Raw genomic sequence first — 17,413 nt, forward strand, 5'->3', positions numbered from 1 at the left:
AATCATTCTTGAAATCATATAATATTTTGGCCCCAACCATTTTCTGTGGTGGACAATTCTACTGATTTACTACTCTTGAGGTGAAGAAATTTATCCTCATCTCGGTCAGAAATGGTTTACCCTGTATAGGTAAACTGTCATCCCTTGGTTCTGGACTCTCCATGTCATCAGAAACATTCTTCCAGTGTTTAGCCTGTCTCGTCCAGTTCGAATTTTATGGGTTTCAACGTGATCCCTACCATCCTTCTGAATTCCAGTGATTATAATCCGAACCTATTTAACGTCTCCTCAGTCCTGCCATGCAGCAAACAGTCTGGCAAACCTTCACTGTACTCTCTCCATCGCAACAGCATCCTTCCTCAGATAAGGAGAGTAAAACTGCACATAATACTCCCGGTGTGGCCCCACCAAAGTCCTGAATAATTGCAGCGACATCCCTGCTCCTGTACTTGATTCGCCTTGCTACGAAAGCCAAAATACCATTTGCCTTCTTTATCACTTCCTACACCTGCATGCTTACCTTCAGCGACTGGTAAACAAGGATACCCCAGGTTCCATCGCACATTTCCCCCTCTCAATTTAGAGCTTCAATCCCCCTCTACCAAACTCCCTCCACTGCAACTTGTAAAAGCTACCATAGCATCTGTTTTCAGCATCTCTTTAAGCAGAGTATTTCACCTGGTGAAGCGGTCAAATGCGCTGCATCCAGACTAGCCTGGGAACAAACATTTATTTGAAAACAGTCAAGTGTTACGGAAGCGCTGAGAAAGATATAAACACACTGAATGAACAGAGGATGGCATACCCATGTAGAGCCTTCTCTCCAAACCAGTCTCCCCTGGACAGGGTAGTGGGGAGCACTGTATCGCCAGATTTTGATTCATCTTGTGTTACAGTCACCTGCGGGCAAACATCAGGCACATGTTATGGGGGAAGAAGCAACCATTGCTGGAACTGATGGTGAGCAAGACTCCATTCAATGGGTTCAACCCAACACCACAACAGACAGCTCTGAAAGTCAGGACAAACACTTAGCACAACAGTTTGACACAAACGAGGGCAGACCCCTGATACACTGCATTAGATTCCAAGTGATAACTCACTCATAGGTATCTGTTGCTCTCTACATTAATCTCCCAAACCTTTTTTTACCAGGTAATTGCAGCGAATGCCTCATATGTGAGCTGGTCTCTGCTGCGTGTTTCTCCCAGTGGGGGCTGGTCTCTGCTGTGCATTTCCCCCAGTGGGGGCTGGTCTCCCCTGCATGTTTCCCCAGTGTCTGCTGGTTTCTGCTGCGTGTTTCCCCCAGTGGGGGCTGGTCTCCCCTGCGTGTTTCCCCAAGTGGGAGCCGGTACCTGCTGCGGTCCCCAGTGTCTGCTGGTTGCTGCTGAGTATTTCCCCCAGTCTGAGCTGCTTGATTCCCCCAGTGGGAGCTGGTACCTGCTGCCATAACAAGTGTGGGCCTCCCCACTGACAACACACTCACCTTGCCCTTGCTGATGATAAAGCAAGTGTCTCCACTGGCTCCCTGCCTGACAATGTAGTCTCCCTCTTTGTAATGAGTCTGCAAAGCAACAACAGAATATCACTATGCAACTTAGGTCTTCTGCTTCAATGGGCAAATATACCATTTATAATGATAGAGAGTGGGAACTGGGGATGGAAATCGGTGTAAGGGAGACCTGAATGTGTCAGCTATGGCTTACCTTTTCAGCTCATTCAACACAATTTGTGACATAAACATTGAAGTGCAGAAGACTGAGGGGCGATCTGATTGAGATGTTTGAAAACACTGAAACATGTTTCGGAGGAGTCTTAAATGTTTGCCTCTCTCTTAACGTCCTGCATTTCAGGCAGTTTTGAAGAAAGAAATCCCTGGTTGCCTCGTGGAAGGGTTCACAACAAAATTAGATACTTGGCTGCATGAGGATTTTAGGGGGGGTGGTGCAAGCAACAAGATTGAAGGAGCGATTGAGATGGCAGCAGTTCAGGAAGGCTTTCGGTTTGGCAGGTGAAGGCACTGCAGTCAATGGTACAGTGAGGGGATTGGTGGACCACTACTGGGGGTAGGGATACAGAGATCTTGGAAGGTTTTACTGATAAAGGAGGGTATGGCGATCTGGAGGTGGGAACAGAATCTACTGCCTTGTAAGTGGCTCACCCATGATTTGGTTCACTTCAGACTAGCCATTTTTTGTGTCACATTGAAAAATATACAACAGGAAAAAAAATTATCTGACACTAGCAGAAAACACCAAAATGGCACGGGATATCTTAATGGAAGGTAGGCCTGGATTTCAGTTTAAACTTTTAGAACAATCACAGTCTTTGACCCAAAGCGGACACAGACACAAACCTTGGCAGAGTGAAAATGCTCCACATTATGCAGTGTAATGCTCTTGTTGTGCACACATAAGGTCATGCATATACAACAGAATAAATGGCAATATAAACTAACCGAGAAACATCACAACAACAGAATCTAATCCCACATCAATGTCAAAACTGTATGCTTATCAGGGGAGGTAGAAGCAGCCGGAGTTGCACTGCTGTTAACCTCCAACGTACTCTGCACTCCTCACTCGAGCTGGCCCTCCCCATTGTGAACATGAGCCACAACTTTGGGTTTTGACCCATCAGCCACACTGTGAAGCCCGTGGAATAGTGCAGGCGTCAGAAATGTAAGGCACTGCTGGAGACACCCAGCAGGTCTGGCAGTATCGATGAACAGAGAAGCAGAGTTAACACTGAGAAAGAGTTAACCTTTCATCAGCTCTCCACGAATACGTCCTGGTCCAGTGAGGTTCTGTGTTCCTGTTTCACATTTCCATCCACCGACATGAGCAAAATACTCCAATTACTCGGGTTGGATGCTGGGCAGATCACCAGGTTTGAGATATAATGATAGGCTGGATAAACCGGGCAGGATAAACCGGGACTTTTTCCACTTAAGTGTAGGAGCCTGAGAAGTGACTTTAGAGAGGTTTATAAAATCATGAGGGGGGAAAAGATAAGGTGAGTAGCAGGTATCTTTTCCCTCTGATGATGGATTTCAAAACTAGGGGGCATACTTTTAAAGTGAAAGATTTTAAAAAGACATGAGAGCAATTTTCGTTTACACACGTGTGGTTTACAGTTCATGTGTGGAATGAACTTCCAGAGGAAGTGGTGGATGCAGATACAGTTACAATGTTTAAAAGACATTTACATGAGTACAGAAATAAGAAATGTTTGGAGGGATGTGGGCCAAGTGCAAGCAGGGGGGATTAGTTTAGTTTGAGATTAAGGCCAGTATGGACTGGTTGGACCAGGCTGTATAACTCTATGACTAGCTCTATCAATCTGTGATGCAGGTCCACTCTGTACATCAGGCAAAAATAACTGAGGTCAGTAAGTCACTGGGGGACTTTTTTTGTGGAATATACATAAAATGGACAGAGAAAGTTACGAACATTCTTTCACTCATGGCACTACCCAACTTGATCCCTGAGCCTGTCCTCAGCCATTTCACAAGGGTTCAGAAGGACTTCGGCAAGGGGTTTTCTTGCCTGTGAGAATGTCACTGGAAGACGTCAGTCCACAGTATTCCAGAATTCCCAATCAAAGAAAGCAACCGAACCTGGGGAGGAAAAGCTGAATGGGATCGCGGAACCTCAACCGTACCTCCTCGAGCACATCAGCGAATTTGCTCAGAACTTCCTCCTGAAGATTACGAAAGGAGGGGACACTGTGGAGAGAAAGAAGTTTGTGAGGAGGGTGGTTGAACGAGCGGCAGCAGCACACTCCACAAACTCTCTCATTGCAAACATGGGACTGCTTTATGACAAACAGAAAGACGAGGCGCACCATTCACAATCCCACAATTCAACCGTGTCATCAAAATTGCACCAAGACGCTTTTTGCAAATTGTTAACTGCAGAAAAGAAAAGCCAATACCCTGTACCAAATCAATTCCAAGCTTATCTATCTCAGGACTTTTGATTCTCCTCCTGTCAATATCGGAGATCTGCCTCCTCTCTCCAACCAGGATCTTTGTTAAAGCGGCTGTGTGGATACTGGTAGGAGTGAAGGTGGAGCAAGATGCAGGGTGGAAAGAGTGGGAAAGCAAAACATTTTTTAAAAAGGCGCCATTAAAGCTGAAAAAAAAAAGTTTGCAAAGAAAAATTAAATGTGAAAAACGAACAAACCCGAATATTTGGTCCGTATTGCTGGGCTGGAATTATCGTTCAGGATGTCAGGGATAGTAGCACAGCTCTCTGTCCAACTGGTCATCAGCAGCTACTGATCCCACTGCAGTGCACTGAGGGTTCTGGATCAAACTAAACGGGATGTCATAGGAGGATTGTGATTTGATTGGCTAATAAGGGTTCTACAGAATTTGAATTTGTGTTAGCTTGAATCTTGTTCATTTATTGGTTACAACTTACAAAAGCAGAGATACAAAAAAAAAGTTACGAATTAAAACAAATTCAAAACTAACTAAATAAGGATGGAGGGTCAGGTGATGTGTTGTGTTCTGCATGGATGTGGGAGCTGATGGACACCATTGTGGTTCCCCTTAACCACGTCTGTAGTAAATGTTGGTTGCTGGGAGAACTCCGGCTCAGAGTCGATGAGCTGGAGTCTGAGCTTCAAACATTATGACACTTCAGGGAGGGGGACAGTTACCTGGACGCTGTGTTTCAGGAGATAGTCTAAGGGGTGGGCGGCACGGTGGCACAGTGGTTAGCACTGCTGCCTTGCAGCGCCAGAGACCCGGGTTCAATTCCCGCCTCAGGCGACTGACTGTGTGGAGTTTGCACGTTCTCCCCGTGTCTGCGTGGGTTTCCTCCGTGTGCTCCGGTTTCCTCCCACAGTCCAAAGATGTGCAGGTCAGGTGAATTGGCCGTACTAAATTGCCCGTAGTGTTAGGTAAGGGGTAAATGTAGGGGTATGGGTGGGTTACGCTTCGGCGGGTCGATGTGGACTTGTTGGGCCGAAGGGCCTGTTTCCACACTGTAAAGTAATCTAATCTAAGAGTAAAGTAATCTAATCTAAGAGGGTGTGACTAACTAACTTGAGTTGAGTCAGTGGTCAGAGACAGGAAGCTGTGGCTTTGAGTGAGGCAGCTGGAGGGATCCAGGAGATGGACTTGCAGGAGCCTCAGCCCCTGCCCTTTTCCAACAGGTTCGAGAGTTTTACCCCCTGGGTGGATGGGAATGGGGACTGCAGGGAGGATGGAGCTGACTGACCACAGCACCGTGGTGGAGGGAGCCATTTAAGTGGCGGGGGGAGAGAAGAGAAATGTTGTTGTAATTGGAGATAGTATAGTTAGAGGTATAGACCAAGACCGAGAGTCCCAAAGGATGTGTTGCCTGCATGGTCCCCGGGTTGGGGATATCTCATCTGGGCTGCAGACGAACTTGGAGGGAGAGGATAAAGATCCAGTGGTCATGGTCCACGGAGGTACCAACAACTTAGATTAAACCAGGGCTGAGGTTCTGCTAAGGGAGTATGAACTCGGACCTAATTTAGAAAGCAGAACCTAAAAAGGTAATAATCTCTGGATTACCACCGAAGCCACAAGCTAATTCGCGCAGGATCATTAAGATTAAGCAGGTAAATGCGTGGCTCAAAGATTGGTGTGGGACATTGGCACAGGCACTGGATGGACCTGTTCCGATGGGATGATCTTCATATGACCAGAGTCCAAATGAATCACACTGTTAGGGCAATACACAGGGGTTTGAACTAAATTGGCGGCAGGGAGAAAGGGTTCAGTTGTCATGGAAATTAGGCAACCCAAATTAAAGGAAGAGATAAGAATACAGAACTCAGGAGAGATTGTTAAAATCTCCAGCTCAGATACAATTAGGACCGAGTGTATGGAAAGTGTTAGCAACCAAACTTCAAGCACACCGGACAAATGAATGACAATGAGAAGAGGGAAGGTTAATAGAGGACTGAAAGGGTTATATCTGAATGCACACAGTATAAAAAATAAAGTAAATGAGCTTGTGGCGCAGATTGAACATGGCAGCTATGACGTGGTAGGCATCACAGAGACAAGGCTGCAAGGGCATCAGGATTGGGAGCTGAATATTCAAGGACAAAGATTCTACCGAAAAGATAGGCAGGTGGGCAGAGGGGATGGAGTTGGCTTTGCGGAAAAACATGAAATTAAATCAATAGTAAGAAAAGAAGGAGGGTCAGATGGTGTAGAATCTGTGTGGGTAGAACTGAGGTATCGCAAAGGTTTAAAAAAAAAACCATAGTTGGAGTTATGTTCGGCCACGAAACAGTAGTCAGGAGCTGGGTCACAAGATACACCAGGAAATAGAAAAGGTCTGTAGGAAAGGCAAAGTTACAGTGATCATTGGGGATTTCAATATGCAGGTGGACTGGGAAAATCAGGTGGGTAATGGATTACAAAAAAACAAATTTGTGGAATATGGGACGGCATTTTGGAGCAGCTTGTGGTGAAGCCCACGAGGGAATATTAGATTTAGAGTGATGCAATGAGGCAGACTTGATAAAGGAGCTTAAGGTGAAGGAATCCTTAGGAGGCAGTGATCATAATATGATTGAATTTACTCTGCAACTTGAGAGAGAAGGCAGAATCAGAGGTGATAGTATTATAGCTGAATAAAGGCAACTACAGAGGCATGAGGGAGGAGCTGGGTAGGATTGACTGGGAGAGGAGCCCAGCAGGAAAGACAGTGGAACAGCAATGGCAGGAGTTTCTGGGTGTAATTCAGGAGACACAGACAGTAGAGATTCATCCTGAGGATGAGGCAACCGTGGCTGAGTAGGGAAGTCATGGAGAGCATAAAAGCAAAAGAGAAAGCATATAATGTGGTGAAGGGCAGTGGGAAACCAGACGATTGGGAAGCTTACAAAGGGCAACAAAAAAAAAAGAAATAAGGAGGGAGAAGACTAAATATGAGGGTAAGCTAGCCAGTAATATAAAGGAAGACTGTAAGAGTTTCTTTAGATATATAAAGGGCAAAAGAGAGGCAAAAGTGGACAGTGGGCCACTGGAAATTGATGCTGGAGACAGTGTAGTGGGGAACAAGGAAATGGCTGAGGAACTGAATAATTACTTCACATCAGTCTTCATGGTGGAAGACACATGTAATGTCCCAAAGATTCAAGAGAGTGAGGGACAGAGCGGAGTATGGTGGCCTTCACCAAGGAGAAGGTGCTAGAAAAACTGCATGGCCTGAAGGTTGATAAATAACCTGGATCAAATGGACTCCACCCCAGAGTTCGAAGGGAGATAGCCGAAGAGGTAGCGAAGGCCTTAGTGGTGATCTTTCAGCAATTGCTAGAATCAGGTAGGGTCCCAAAGGACCGAAAAATCACTAACGTGACACGCTTGTTTAAAAAGGGACTAAGGCAAAAGATTGAAAATTCCAGTGAGATTAGCCTAACCTTCGCCATGGGTAAGATCCTGGAATCCATTATGTAGGTTGAGATTTCTGAATACTTGGAAGTGCATGGTAAAATAGGGCAAAGTCAGCATGCTTTCATCTTGCCTGACAAATATGCTCAAATTCTTTGAGGAAGTAACAAGCAGGTTAGACTAAGGAGAGCCAATGGATGTTATCTATCTGGACTTCAAGAAAGCTTTTGACAAGGTGCTGCACAGGAGGCTACTAAGTAAGATAAAGGCCCATGGTGTCAGAGGCAAAGTGCTAGCATGGATAGAAGCCTGGCAGAAAGCAGAGAGTGGGGATAAAAGGATCCTTATGAAGATGGTTGCCCGTGACAATTGGTGTTCCGCAAGGCTGTGTTGGGACCACAACTTGTCACTTTATACATTAACCATCTGGATGAAGAAACTCAAGGCATTCTGGCTAAATTTGCAGAAGACACAAAGATAGGTGGAGAGACAGGTAGCATTGAGGAGGTGATGAGACTGTAGGATTTGGGCAAGTTAGGACCATGGACAAGGAAGTGGCAGATGGAATGCAACGTGGGAAGGTGTGAGGTCATGCACTTTGGTAGGAAGAATAGAGGCATGGAGTATTTTCTAAATGGGGAGAAAATTCTGAAATCTAAAATGCAAAGAAACTTGCAGGTTGAGTCAGTACTTAGGAAGGCAAATGAAATTATGGTACTTATTTTGAGAGGACTTGAATATACAAGCAGGGATGTAACTCTGAGGCTCTATTAGGTTCTGGTCAGACCACGTTTGGAGTATTGTATGCAATTTTGGGCCCCATATCTCATGAAGGATGGACTGGCCCTGGAGCGTGTTCAGAGGAGGTTCATGAGAATGGTCCCAGGAATGAAAAGCTTAACATATCAGGAACATTTGAGGACTTTGGGTCTATACTCAATGGAGGTTAGAAGGATGAGGGGGGGGGGGGGGGGGGGGGAATCTAATTGAAACGTACAGAATACTGAACAGCCTGGACAGACTAGATGTTGGGAAGATGTTTCCATTGGTAGGAGAGACTAGCTCCCGATGGCACAGTCTTGGAGTAAAGAGAAGATGTTTTAAAATGGAGATAAGGAGAAACTTCTTCAGCCAGAGAGTGGTGAATCTATGGAAATCACTGGCACAGAAGGCTTTGGAGGCCAGGTCACTGAGTATATTTAAAACTGAGATAGGTTGGTTCTTGAATATCAAGGAGATCAAGTGTTACGGGCAGAAAGTGAGAGAATGGGGTTAAGAAACTTATCAGTGATGATTGAATGGTGGAGCAGACTCTGAGTAAATGGTCTAATTTCTGCTCCAATGTCTTATAGTCTAATAGGTCAGAACCCCTCCTGGACTGAAACACTGACAGAAATAAAAGATAACTTGCAGCTTCCTGTGCAGTCTCACACTGCAAACATCTGTGAGTACGGTTCTGTTGAGAGGACTGGATGACGTTGAGCAGCTGGACAGCACATTCAGCAATTCTGCAGTGTGAATGTTGGCTAGGTTCTCTGCCCATAATATTACCCCACTCCAAACTGAACTCCCTTTCAGCCTGAACTCCTCCAAAAGACTGCTTCCGATAACTGAGGTCACACTAAATCTCAGGCATCCAGTCGAGGACTGGTGCACAAGTGCTTTGATTTTAAAATTCTCATCTTTGTATTCAAAACCTTTTATGACCTTGCATCTCCATGCCTTGGTAGCTTTTCTGTCTTTCAATGCTCTGAGATAACAGGATGGTCACAGCACAGGAGGAGGCCACCCAGCCTATCTGAGCCCATTTCTGCAAGAGCTGCTCAGCTAGTCCCACACCATTGCCCTTTCTGTGAAGCCTTAACAACTTCCTTCTCTTCTGATCTTTATCCAAGTCCCCCCGTTCAAAGTCACAGGGGACTCTGCCTTCATCATGTTCTGGGCAGTGCAGTACAAATTCGAACCAGTCGCTGTTAAACTATTATTTCTTAATTCCTGTGAGAGTTACTGATCACTTCAATCAGTGTCTTTTGGTTTATGTTTCCGCAATTTTGGCCTCTTGAGCACCCATGACTGTAATCACATCAGGGCTGTTTCCACACTGTAGGTAATCTAATCTAATCTAATCTAAAATAACTGATGGCTGTACCAATCACAGTCTACAACCAAAGCTCTGGAATTCCTTCCCTTAACCTCTATACATCCCTCTGTTGCTCAATATCCACCTCTTTGAAGAAGCTTTTGGTCTTTGGCCTTGAGCGTGTCCAACAATTTTTGTTTCATTCGATGCTTGTGAAGCAGCTCAGGGAAGTTTACTGTGTTAAAGCATTTTGTAAATGCAGGCTGTTCATGTTAGATCAACCGATGGCAGTAAACCTGCAGCATGAATTCAGTAATGCATTCTGTGTTGGATTGCAGGACGAGTCTAAGCATTTCTGTTCTCTGGTTTATACAACAGCGTGTCACTCCTTGTCCCAGTGAATGTTGCTGTTACATGCAAGCCATTAACATGAAGAATGCATCCCAAGGCATGTGAAGTGAGCAAACTTTGACCTTGCTTCACGTTAACTTCAGAATAAAATGCAAATCTCTCAAGATGTATGGGGTGCAAGCAACATTGTGTCCCTCGGATAGCTGGCCATCCATGAGAAACTCAGAATGTGAGGTTTGCATGGTGAAAAAGAGATTTGTTGAGACAGCCTGACTGACCTGTAATGGAAATCCAACTTTGTGTCAAAATGGATTCTGAATCTTTTGTGACAGTCAAAAAAACTGTTCTCTTGGGTAAAGCTCCTTTCATGTGGACCTTCTCTGTTCTGCCTGTAAGTCACTCGTTAGCCCTTGCCTTCTGTTCAACACTGAAGAATGTGAAAGTTTGATTGTGGGGATGCAAAGACATTAAAAAAAAGTTGAAAAGGCAAACAATTGGATTCAAAGTGGAAAGATACAAATGAAACACTGACTTCTTAAAGGTCACAAAGTTTCAGAGTAATTGAGGTCTAATGTTCTGGTCAGTTCATGTGTGAGGACAGGTTGCCCGAGTCCTGGAGGGTGAGTATGTCTATGTGTTACTCGATGTACGGGGTTGCATCTTTCTGAGCCACTGCATCTGTGTTTGTTGCTTTATCCTCCCAACACTTGCCCATCCGACCCTGTAAATTTTAGCACTTGTGAAGTGCAAATAATTGGACCGAGAAGTGGATAATCCACAGGAGTTAGTGCTGAAGTGAAATGGGAACAAGAAGGTGGCGTCAAAACCATGGAGAGAGGGCTTTTCTTTCAGATTCCAGTAGCCCTTCCAATTTGCATGATCAGGTGGGAATAAGCAACGGAAAAAAAAAACCGATGGCAGACAGGGAAGTTCGGACTGAGTAATAGGTTTTGAGCTAAGTGTGGGATAGAAGGTGTGCCATTATCTATGTTTCAACATCATTTATTTTAGAGTTTGAATTTGAATTAATGGCTTTGGTCTCTGTCTGAAGGTGTTTGTTTTAAAAAGCTGAGACAGATTGCTCTTGGAGGCTAATGGGAATTTGTTTTCATTGAGTCTTTTATAAATGTACAAAATAAACAGTTGTGCAATCGGTTTCATTTTAGAAGGTCAGTGAATGATTGTTTTTCCCATTTGGTTAAGGGAAACAGCCGTATCTCGGAAAATGCCTTTGACTTTCTGCTTGGTCAGTTTGCTGAAGTTTTGGCTGAAGTTGGATGTCTCAGACTGTTGGGTCTTGAGAAAGAAAAATAGTTGAGAACTGTTAAGAAATAAGTTCAATCTGAGGAGTTTAGTTTGAAAATTCTGAACGAGAAGTGTTTGGTTAAAATCCTGAAGGGGTTATGTGAAACAGAGAAAGTCTAAGATCAGTTGTTGGAAGAAATCAAGAAGAGTATAAAAGGGATTGAAACCACATCAAAGTCAAACCCTGTGTGTGACAGAGTATGGAATTCTCTGACGTTTCAGGACTGGAAAGAGGTGCTATTGGGATTAAAGAGATTAGAGTTTACCATGCATTTTGAAATCTTTAAACATGTGCCATTTGTAAATAGTTCAGTTTATTCTATTTATCTTCAATTGTTTCATTTAACAAGGTGGCCAAAATTGTTCGCACTACTCGAGATATAACCAGTTTAAGTTTGAGCAAGACTTCCCTATTTTATCGTCCGTTCCTTTTCAAATGAAGGTCAACATTCATTTGCCTTCCAATATGCTCGATTTTTGTGATTTCTGCAGCAGACCCCCAAATCCCTCTATGCTGTAGCTTTTTACAATCTTACTGCATTTAAAATATATTCAGCTCTTCTATTCCTCCTGTCAAAGTACATAACTTAACATTTTTCCATGTTATATTCCATCTGCAGAGCCTTCGCCTGTTCATTTGACTGTCTCTATCTCTCTGCAGATTCTGTGTTACCCTCCCCACTTGCCTTCCCACCTGATTTTGTCTCATTCACAACATGGCTATAGAACGTTACACTTTGCTCATCCACATGTACTGTGAATAATTGTGGCCCCAGTTCTGATCCTTGTGGCACGCTACTCGTTACCACATTATCTTGACTTGCAAATGTGGGGTTGTTCCTTCAGTGCTATTGCCTCCCAAACAGCGCTGTGGGTGGGTGTATCTAAACACATGGACAGCTGGCTCACCACCACTTTCTCCAAGGAACCGAAGGAAGGGGAAACAAATGCTGGTTGAGCCAACATCACTTACATCCTGTGAATAGTAAGATGATGGCTGGAAAGACAGAACGATGGGCAGGGGAGCAGACAGGAGAATTGAAGAGTGACAGGGGACAGAATAGGGGTAAGCATCCATGGGGATGGGAGACACCAGGCCTGGTGGCTTTGCTCAGGTTATGTTTGAGAAAATGCAACTGGAATGCACTGGATATGCCGAGGCTTTTCCAAGATGAAGTTGTTCCTAAGCCTCTCCTGAATACCATTTACCCAATTCTCAAGGTACACCATGGACCCTCCATAATAAATTAGTGTGATCAGACACACGATGCTCCTTAAAAGCCCACTAAGGGGCAACTGGTCACACAGGGGGTGCTGCGTGTATGGAATGAGCTGCCAGAGGAGGTGGTGGAGGCTTGGACAATTGCAACATTAAAAGGCATCTAGATGGGTAGGAAGGGTTTAGAGGGACATGGCAAATGGGACTAGGTTAGTTTAGGATTAATCGTCAGCATGGTGGAGTCGGACTGCAGGATCTGTTTCCATGCTGTACAACTCTACGACTCTATGTGATTCCGCATCAAGTCTTGTTTGGAATACTCCCATGAAGGGGACCTTTCACGAAGTCAAAGGGATTATAGAAATGCAAATCTTTGCTGTTTCAATCGCTTAGTGGCTGGAACCTGACACTGAATTAAACTGAAGTTAAATGGCATATGGCTCTGACAAGGGGGAAGAAACTCTGGTCCTTTACTATGCAATTGAGCGTGGCTACACAAGGAACAGGAGATGGAGTTAGGAAGTGGACAGTTACCTTTTGAGAAGCTCCATATGCTCAGCGTGTTTAATCAACCCTGTTCGCATCATAATTGTTTGGAAACATTGTCGATCGATGGCCCAGAGCTTGATGTTAGTGAGGGCTGCATGGGGGAAAAAAAATTAAGCGCACGTTTATAAAAGAATCTCTCCTATCTATTTTTTCTATGTATGATGGGGTACTGCAAACGGGGCCGTACTATCTCAGAAAGCTATAAGCTTTTTCAAAGATCCTCCAACATTTATTCTACCCTGTAGTTATTAAAACTACCCAATTTGGAAGTCTTGCCTGGTATAGAAGTTATTAAACCAGACAAGAAGGGACTGCGATGAATTGATCTTCCTCGATGAAACCTGCTCGCAAAGAATTTTAGACAAATTAAAGAGTATCTTGAACATTGAGGATCACTGTTGGGTGTATTCAGGAGAAAAAAATTACGGTCTCGCAGGCCCCAGAGAAATCTGATTCTGAAATCATTCGTGCCTTTCTCCATAAGAATTTTAACAGGAGCAGATGTGAAGATGAGGAAATATTTTAAAGTATTATATCTTTAAAATACACTAGAATGCTTTTAACATAGTTTACTTAATGTTAGATTCCTCTGATGGAGTCATGTTACTTTTCTCAATTTATTTTTTACTAACATGTAACTTTTTAATAAATGAGCATTGGGCTCAGTGGTTAGCACAGCTGCCTCACAGCGCCAGGGACCCAGGATCAATTCCCACCTCGGGCAACTGTCTGTGTGGAGTTTCCTCCGGGTGCTCTGGTTTCCTCCCACAATCCAAAGATGTGCAGGTTAGGTGAATTGGCCATGCTAAATTGCCCATTGTGTTAGGTACATTAGTCAGGGGTAAATGCAGGGGAATAGGTATCGGTGGGTTGCTCTTCGGAGGGTTGGTGTGGACTTGTTGGGGCCTGTTTCCATACTGTAGGAAATCTAATCTAATCAATGCATCCAAAATTAATTTCCGTTTAGAATAAGTGAAAAATAAAGTCAAATGATTCATACTCATCCTCCCCTTGTGCCAATCCAACAATTTCCACTCACACAGCACCTTTGACACAGTAAAACATCCCAATCTGCTTCTCAACATCTGATGCCAAGCCATTTAAGGATATCTTTGGGCAGATGACCAAACGCTTCATCAGAGAGGTTGGTTTTAAGTCATGAGTTGGAGGAGGAAAGAGAGAGGTGAACAGATTTCCAGCGGGAATTTCAGATCTTCAAACCCAGGCAGCTGAAAGCCCAGATGCAAAAGGTTAATTGACTATTAACTGACAAAGCACAAGAGGCTGGAATTTGTGGAACAGAGAGATCTTGGGTGGGTTGTACGGCTACAGGAGGTTCTGGAGGGCATATGAAACCATGGAATGAGACGATCAAAATGGAGGCATTTCCTGATCAGAAACTAATGTTGATTTATTGAACACTGAAGTGCTTATTTGAACGGAACATGGTGAGTGTTCAGAATGCCCAATAGTTATCATTAAACTATAAGACATAGGAGCAGAAGTTAGGCCATTCAACCCATCAAGTCTGCTCCACCATTGAACAAAGGCTGTCATGTTTTGCAACCCCATTGTCCCGCTTTCTCCCCATCACCCTTGATCGCTTTGACAATTAAGAACCTAGCTATCTCTGTCTTGAATATACTCAATGACCTGGCCTCCACAGCCTTCTGTGGCAGTGAATTCCTTCAATTCACCACTCTCTGACTGAAGAAGTTTCTCCTTATCTCTGTTCCAAAATGTCTCCTCTTTACTCTAAGGCTACGCCCTTGGGTCCTAGTCTCTCCTACCAATGGAAACATCTTCCCAACATCTACTCTGTCCAGGCCATTCAGTATTCTGAAAGTTTCAAACCTCCATCAAATATTGACCCAGAGTTCTCAAATGTTCCTCATATGTTAAGCTTTTCATTCCTGGGACCATTCTCGTGAAGCTCCTCGGAACACGCTCCAGGGCCAGTACATCCTTCCTGAGACACGGAGCCCAAAACTGCGTACAATACTCAAAATGTGGCCTGACTAGAGCTTCAGAAGTATATCCCGGCTTTTATATTCAAGACCTCTCAAAATAAATGCCATCATTGCATTTGCCTTCCTAACTACTGACTCAACCTGCATGTTTACCTGGACAGCATTCTGGACTAAAACTCCCAAATTTCTTTGCACTTCAGATTTCTGAATTTTCTCCCCATTGAGAAAATAGTCCATGCCTCTATTCTTCCTACCAAAGTGCATGACCTCACACTTTCCCACGTTGTATTCAATCTGCCACTTATTTGTCCACTCTCCTAACCTATTCAAATCGTTCTGCAGCCTCCCCATCTCCTCAATGCTACCTGTCCCTCCACCTATCTTTGTATCACCCATAAACTTAGCCAGAATGCCTTGAGTTCCGACATCAAGATTGTTAATGTATAAAGTGACAAGTTGTGGTCCCAATATTGACCCTTGTAGAACACCATTCGTCACTGGCTGCCATTCTGAGAAAAAAAAACTTTTATCCCAACTCTCTGCTTTCTACCAGATAGCCAAGCTTCTATCCATGCTAGTATCTTGACTCTAACACCATGGGACATTATCTTACTTAGCAGCCTCCCGTGCGGCACCTTGTCAAAGGCCTTCTTGAAATCCAGGTAGATAACGTACATTGGCTCTCCTTGGTCTAACATGCTCGATACTTTGTCAAACAGCAGATTTGTCAGAGATAACCTCCCCTTGATGAAACCATGCTGACTTTGCCCTATTTTACCTCACACTTCCAAGTATTCAGAAATCTCATCCTTCACCATCGACTCGAAAGTCTTACCAATGACTGAGGTTAGGCTAATTGGCCTGTAATTGTTATGGACTATCTTAAGTTGATGGAGAATGAAAGACTTTCGGAAATGCATTGGTCAAATGATCACAAAGAAATGGATAAGGGCTTCAACAGCACATGAGCTGAGGCACGTGTTATGGACCAGACCAAGCCCCCTCAATATATTTTAAAGGTATCCGAGACCCTAACATTTTCTTATTTTAAGTTAGATATGAAATATCATGCTTCCAAACTATTCAAAATTTAGCAGAACACAATTTATTTAAACATTTCAATTAAAATATAAACAAAAGGAAGAGGAATTTAGAATAACTTAACAAGTTGAAAACTTAACCGAATAATAGATCTAGTATCTATTACTAATTAACTGTTCCAATGTAGTAACATCCCATAAACACACTCTTTGGCAAAAAGGCAAACTCAATTATTAATTCTCAAATGCAGTTCTCCAATCCAGGAGGAAAAAGAAACATCAAGAGAAAATTCAGAGAAAGGTAGCAGCTGGGAGAAATTTACTCAAGCTTCCAACTGCTTTGAGACTCCTAAGGCTTCTGCTCAAAACTAAACCTAAAAAACCAAACTCAAAGTAGAAAGACTGGTTTGTGAGAGCTGGCCACACCCAGACTGCTCCATTGTTCCAACTTGGGGAAAAAAAAACCCAAGGGCTCACAAATTGTTTACTTTCTTAGAGACAGCTCAGCACCTCTGCCTTACAACCTCTCTTAAAAAAAAGACAAAATAGCCTCTTAAAGTGACAACATCGTCACATGTGGTCAGAGGCAAGCCACACTGAGGCTGATCAGAAATAGTGAGGAAAGTGGTCAAAGAAAACATGTAAATACCTTCAGAACTTGAATGAAGGATGGCGCTGGTAGAGGAGAAAAATTAGATTTGGCCAGGCACATGGATAGCTCATCATCTTGCTCCTATCAAATATGTCAAATATGAAAGTGGACCCAGAAACTGGAGAGCTGTATTTCCAACCCCTCCCTGACATGGAGACGTAACTTAGGAAAACTTTGGACTTCTATCTCAAAGTTACCCTCAAAAGCTTGGCACATTGATCCCCTTGCTCCGCAGAAGGTGCAGCAATGCAAGTACTATCCCTATGGTAATGCAAGCCATCAATTTTTGCTATAGCCCAGGGCAGGGGCAGCACAAGCCTTGTGGAGAGACACAATCAGAGTCCAAATGAAACTAATTTGTATTTCGGGTTGTTCCTCTGGATCTGGCTGCTTTTGTCCCAGACGATCAAGAGCTGCAGGCTAACCACAAGATTAAAGGAGTGAAAAAATGTATGCATTTTCAATGCTCTTCACCTTCAAACGGTAAATAAAGTCAGATCGTGTGTAAATTCTGCTCAGATTCACAACCGAGACAGACTGCTATGAAACTAGTTCAGGATGAGTTATTGATGAAGCCCCAAGACAACTCTTCACCTTCAGTTGAAGACTGGCCCATTATTTACTGTCAGCACCCATTGGATGTTTCTACCTTTCAGTTTCTCCATTATTAAATTGTACACGATCTGCAACTAGATGTTTTGCCTAAAAGGAGTAGTTCCAAATATCTGCACTTTTTCAGACTTCAAATAAATGTTAGTAGATCCAAGTATTTTTAGACAAGTTTAATCTGCCAGCTAAGATACAGACAACGTCACAGAAAAGGATGTGGCCATTCAGCCCTATTCTGCCACTTAATTAAAGCA

General features: G+C 43.6%; 1 protein-coding gene across 5 annotated transcripts in view; it reads right to left on the reverse strand.

Moving 5' to 3' along the window:
- The window catches only part of LOC122543167 (cGMP-dependent protein kinase 1-like), a 97,053-nt gene that overhangs the window by 37,612 nt on the left and 42,028 nt on the right, over positions 1–17,413 (reverse strand). For 4 of the 5 annotated variants that reach the window (XM_043681576.2, XM_043681574.2, XM_043681577.2 and 1 more), the window contains 4 exons: positions 12,874–12,979; positions 3,664–3,727; positions 1,487–1,564; positions 806–900 (listed from right to left, as the gene is read on the reverse strand). In XM_043681576.2, the coding sequence (XP_043537511.2) occupies positions 806–900; positions 1,487–1,564; positions 3,664–3,727; positions 12,874–12,979 (343 nt within the window). The remainder of the gene's footprint in view (positions 1–805; positions 901–1,486; positions 1,565–3,663; positions 3,728–12,873; positions 12,980–17,413) is intronic. The other variant, XM_087984451.1, reaches the window with a different exon arrangement.

The sequence above is a fragment of the Chiloscyllium plagiosum genome, unplaced genomic scaffold (assembly GCF_037043375.1).
Source record: "Chiloscyllium plagiosum isolate Xiang-an unplaced genomic scaffold, Cpla_swu_hap1 HiC_scaffold_48, whole genome shotgun sequence".
Lineage (NCBI taxonomy): Eukaryota > Metazoa > Chordata > Chondrichthyes > Orectolobiformes > Hemiscylliidae > Chiloscyllium > Chiloscyllium plagiosum.